At 41.1% G+C, this 5,429-nt stretch overlaps 1 protein-coding gene across 1 annotated transcript; it reads left to right on the top strand.

Annotated features, from left to right (window-relative positions):
• Positions 1 to 2,989: 2,989 nt before the first annotated feature.
• Positions 2,990 to 3,658, top strand: LOC145054287 (uncharacterized). Its single transcript, XM_079002440.1, has one exon. It carries the CDS (start codon positions 2,990 to 2,992, stop codon positions 3,656 to 3,658), a length of 669 nt encoding a protein of 222 aa, XP_078858566.1.
• Positions 3,659 to 5,429: the final 1,771 nt, after the last annotated feature.

Below are 5,429 nucleotides of genomic sequence, written 5' to 3'. Positions count from 1 at the left end.
ACTCAGTGATTCAGGAGGGAGTTAGAGTACTGGAGTTCAAGGCAATACTCGCCGAGTTGTTCTTGAGACTCGGCGAGTTGAGTCGGGGTGGCCCCGCGATTCATGTCTGGGATGACTCGTCGAGTATAGGGAGGGACTTGGCGTGTCAAGCGGGACAAAGAGTTAAAGGACATGTGAGAACTCGCCGAGTCACCAGGGTGCACTCGGCGAGTAGGGTCAAACTGGGACCGTTGACTTTTGTTGACTATTAGGGTTTGGTTATCAATGGAGTCCTTGTGACAAGAGGGGAGGGTAAAATAGTCTTTTACCTTTCTGAGGGTGCCAATGGCAGGTTGAGTCTAGTCTCGAGAGTTATATTTATAAGAGTATTTATTTATGTGAATAGGTGGAGGCTAGGCTATATTTTCCATCGAGTCAGAGATTTACCGAGACACCTGAGGTGAGTCTTCTCACTATACTTTTACCTAGTGTGGTAACAGAGTTATGTGACAGAGTACTATAGAGTTATATGCCAGTGTATTTGCATGTTATTTATGTGTTGTGATTTATTGTGATATGTGATATGAATGATTCAGAGTTACAGAGTTGGGACTTTCGGGTCCCTAGAGTTAGGGCCAGAGGGCCCATAGAGAGTTAGGGCTGGAGGGCCCCACTAAGACACATTGACCAGAGGGTCGATAGAGTTACAGCCTCGAGTGGCTATTATGTGTTTGAGTGGTATTTTTTGGGAACTCACTAAGCTTATGCTTACCGTGTTATGTGTTATGTGTTTCAGGTACCAGTGATGACCGCGGGAAGGCGTTGGCTTGATTCGTACACACACATGGGATTTTATGTATTTTGATCTTGGGAGATATTTTGTGAAACAAAGACATGATATTATGACATTTTATGAATGAATGAGGTTGTAAAAAAAATATGTTTGATAATGCGAAAAATTGTTTTAATTTTTACGGTGTTACACATTTGATTATCTTTTGGACTTGGTAACTCTTACAACTTAAATCTAATTGATTTTCACAAGATTTTATGCTTCATTGATTTTGTGACTTCAATTAAGGAAATGTGTTAAGGGCTTCTCTAGCCACTTTAATTTCTAAGAAGAGTTGAGGCAATTTATGCTTATGAATTTCTATAGCCAAGTTAAACCAATTCACAGGTGTTATTCCATTAAGTCTAATGATAAGTCAATCATATCATCCATGAGGTGTTCCCCAAAATCAACCAATTCCACTTCTTTGAATTTAATCCAATCTTTTACTTGTTTACTTGTCATATTTTCATTCTAGCTAGTTTTAATTTTTGTCAAACAATCGAAAGAACTAAACACCCCCCCCCCCCCACATTTTTTTATTGTTATTTTACAAGTATTTTTACAAAGAGATTTTTCATAGAGTTATAAATTGAACCAATCTCCGTTGATTCGACCCCTTTACCACTATACACTATTGTAGTGTGTAAGATTTAGAGTTATTAATTTTGTTGGCCTCGACAACCACCAAATTCCGGCATCGTTGCCGGGGATTGCTTTATTTTTAATCAATTTGTTTCTCTATGCCCAGATCTCAGCGTACAGGTGACTTGATTTACAATCCAGAAATTGAAAAAGAAGCAAGACGTTTTGGCGAAGGAAAAACGAGTTGAACGTGGTCAAACTTCTAACCCCCACGGGGACCCGGAGGTTGAAACCGCTTCATTAAGTGATATAGAACCCGATTCTAGTCCCGACCCTCGCCAAGAAATTCCAGAAACACTACCCCTACAACAAAATCCACCCATTATCGAACTAATTGCAATGGAGGACGGAGGAGAAGTTCTCGAAAGAACTTTGAGGCAAATGATGGAGACTGATGTTACACAAACTCCAATCGGTATCAATTACCCAGTTTTGGAAGGAGGCTCGGGCTTGAAGTCAAGTTTAGTCCATCACCTACTAACTTTTCATGGATTGGAGAATGAATATCCTCATAAGCATTTGAAGATGTTCCACATTATTTGCACTAGCATGAAGCCACAAGGGTCAACCGATGACCAAATCAAGCTAAGGGCGTTCTGCTTTTCATTGGCCGATAGAGCAAAAGATTGGTTTTTCTATCTTCCACCAGGGTCAATCAACTCATGGAACGACATGGCAAGAGCTTTCCTTGATAAGTTCTATCCCGCCTCAAGAGTCTCAAGTCTTAGAAATGAGATTTTTGGAATCCGCCAAGGTCAAAATGAGACTTTTCATGATTATTGGGAGAGGTTCAACAACTTGTGCTATAGTTTCCCACAACACCAAATTCCGGAACAACTCCTCATTCAACACTTCTATGAGGGATTGTTGCCAATGGAGAGAAGACTGGTTGATGCCTCAAGTGGTGGTGATGTCTTTAGTAAAACTCCATAACAAACAAAACAACTTTTCAACACCATAGCCGCAAATTCTCAACATTTTGGCCCGCGCCAAGACATGAAGAGAGACACACAACACAAAGTCAATGAAGTGGGAACATCAAATCTTGAGTCTCAAATAAAAGATCTAACCTCCGTTGTCCAAAAGCTAGCCATGGGACAAACTCCACAAGTGATGGTTTGTGGAATATGTGCAATAATAGGACATCCTACGGATATGTGTCCCGTCCTTCAAGAAGATGCAAAGCATGTGAATGCCACGGGAGAGTTCCAAAACTACCACAACAAGCCATCCGGTCACCAAAATGCATATAATTCAAGTTGGAAGCCAAATCCCAACATGAGCTACAACCCAAGACCATTGCCTCAAAATGCATTGGTTAGACCATCCTATCCACCACCACAACCTCATTACCAACATCAACAACCACACTATCAACCCAAACCGCACCCTCCACATCATCATCAACAATCTCCTCAATCTCAAGCAAGTAGCTCCAGAATGTCTCTTGAAGACATTGTCAAATCCCTAGCCACTAGTAACTAACAATTCCAAAAGGAGACAAGGACTAGTATCTCCAACATTGAAGCACAAATGGGAGATATAGTTACATCTATAAGCAAGTTGGAATCCCATGGTAAATTCCCTTCTCAAACCGAAAAGAACCCAAATGTCAATGTGGTGACCTTGAGAAGTGGCAAACAAGTCGGAGAAAGTAATTCAAAGAAGAAGCCAAGGGAAGAAGAGGAAGAAATAGAGATCATTCCCATTGAAGAACCTATAGTCAAGAACGATGTACAGGTTAGAGCCCCAAAGAAGACTACCCCTCTTGTAACACCAATAGCCACTCAACCACCGTTCCCCTCCCGACTTGCAACTTTAAAGAAGAATATGGAGGAGAAAGAGATCTTGGACACGTTCCGAAAGGTGGAAGTAAACATCCCTTTACTTGATGCAATCAAACAAATTCTGAGATATGCAAAGTTCTTGAAGGATCTTTGCACCAACAAGAGAAAGTTGAAAGGGAATGAGAAAATCTCGACAAACGAAAATGCATCTGCGGTTTTACAAACGAAGGTTCCACCCAAGTGTAAAGATCCCGAAATGTTCACGGTCCCTTGCAAGATTGGAGATGTCACCTTTAGTAGTGTTATGCTTGATCTTGGTGCCTCTATCAATGTCATGCCTTACTCGGTGTATGAATCATTGAATGTCAGACCCTTAAGCGAAACCGGTGTCATAATATCTCTTGCGGATAAATGAAGTGTCTTTCCTAGAGGTGTTTTGGAAGATTTCCTAGTACAAGTAAACCAATTGGTCTTCCCGGAGGATTTCTATGTGATTGACCTAGATGAACAAGTATCCTCAAAATCGGGTATAACCTTACTTGGGCGACCATTCTTGAAGACGGCTAGAACAAAGATTGATGTGTATGCGGGAAGCTTAACAATGGAATTTGATGGTGAAACAATAAGTTTTAAAATTTATGATGCTATGAGGTATCCTAGTTGTGTTTCATCTTTGTGCTTTATAGATGTTGTCGAACCATTGACTCAACAATTGTTCGAGTTGTGTGATGATGAAATGTTGGAGATGGTTTAGAGCAAGGGGTTTGATTGTGCAAAATTAGCCAAGAAATTGAAGCTCTATTCGCTAGACCCCGAAATTGAAAGATTAGTCAACAATTTGGAGATCAAGAAGACCACCCAATTTAGTGTGAAGCAAATTGAATTACCTCAAACTCACACGAGATTGCCACCCTCCCTTGTCCATCCGCCATAATTAGAATTGAAGGTCCTTCCTCAACATTTGAAGTATGCGTACTTGGGAGATAACGAGACCCTTCCGGTCATCATTTCAACTCACCTAACCGAATTTGAAGAAGAGAAACTTCTCAAGGTGTTGAAGGAGCATAAAGAAGCCATGGATTGGATGATTGCGGATATCAAGGGATTGAGCCCCTCCACTTGTATGCACAAGATCTTGATGGAGGATGAATGCAAGCCAAGTCGGGATGCGCAAAGAAGGTTGAATCCGCCAATGATGGAAGTGGTCAAGAAAGAGATTTTAAAGCTCCTAGATGCGGGGATGATCTATCCAATTTCGGATAGCAAGTGGGTGAGCCCGGTGCAAGTCATTCCAAAGAAGACGAGAATCACGGTGGTCGAGAACAACAAAGGTATGATGGTCCCCACCCGTGTGCAAAACGGGTGGAGAGTATGTATTGACTACCGCAAACTCAATGCAAGCACAAGAAAATATCACTTCCCATTGCCTTTCATTGACCAAATGTTAGAATGGTTGGCCGGGAAATCTCATTATTGTTGTCTCGACGGGTATTCCGGCTTTCACCAAATCCCAGTGGCACCGGAGGACCAAGAAAAGACAACATTTACATGTCCATTTGGTACTTTTGCATACCGGAGAATGCCATTCGGATTATGTAATGCCCCGGCCACTTTCCAACATTGTATGGTTAGTATCTTTTCGGAATATATTGAAAATATAATTGAAGTTTTCATGGATGACTTTACGGTATATGGAAACTCCTTTCAAGAGTGTTTGACCAATCTCACCAAAATTTTAAAAAGATGCATTGAAACAAATTTGGTTCTAAATTTTGAAAAATGCCATTTTATGGTGAGTCAAGGTCTTATTTTGGGTCATATTGTGTCAAAGAAAGGAATTGAGGTAGATAAGGCCAAGATAGATGTTATTCAAAGCTTACCTTACCCGACTTGTGTTCGGGAAGTTCGTTCTTTTTTGGGCCATGCAGGTTTCTACTGAAGGTTCATCAAGGATTTTTCAAATATAACAAGACCAATGTGCCAACTCTTGCAAAAGGAGGTCGATTTCGAGTTCAATGAGGCATGCAAAGAAGCTTTTGACAAGCTCAAAGAGTTTCTTACATCTGCTCCCATCATACAAGCACCAAATTGGGATCTCCCCTTTGAGATCATGTGTGATGCAAGCAACTATGCGATAGGCGTCGTTCTGGGTCAAAAGAATGGGAGGGCCTCCCACGTGATCTATT

This window comes from Lactuca serriola, chromosome 5 (genome assembly GCF_051521515.1).
Source record: "Lactuca serriola cultivar US96UC23 chromosome 5, Lser_US96UC23_V15, whole genome shotgun sequence".
Taxonomy (NCBI): Eukaryota; Viridiplantae; Streptophyta; class Magnoliopsida; order Asterales; family Asteraceae; genus Lactuca; species Lactuca serriola.
The sequence above is the reverse complement of the archived record's forward strand: the minus strand, read 5'-3'. Positions and strand labels throughout refer to the sequence as shown.

Excerpts from the sequence above, each read along its gene's own strand:
- LOC145054287 (XM_079002440.1), top strand. The coding sequence starts at position 2,990 with ATGGGAGATATAGTTACATCTATAAGCAAGTTGGAATCCCATGGTAAA.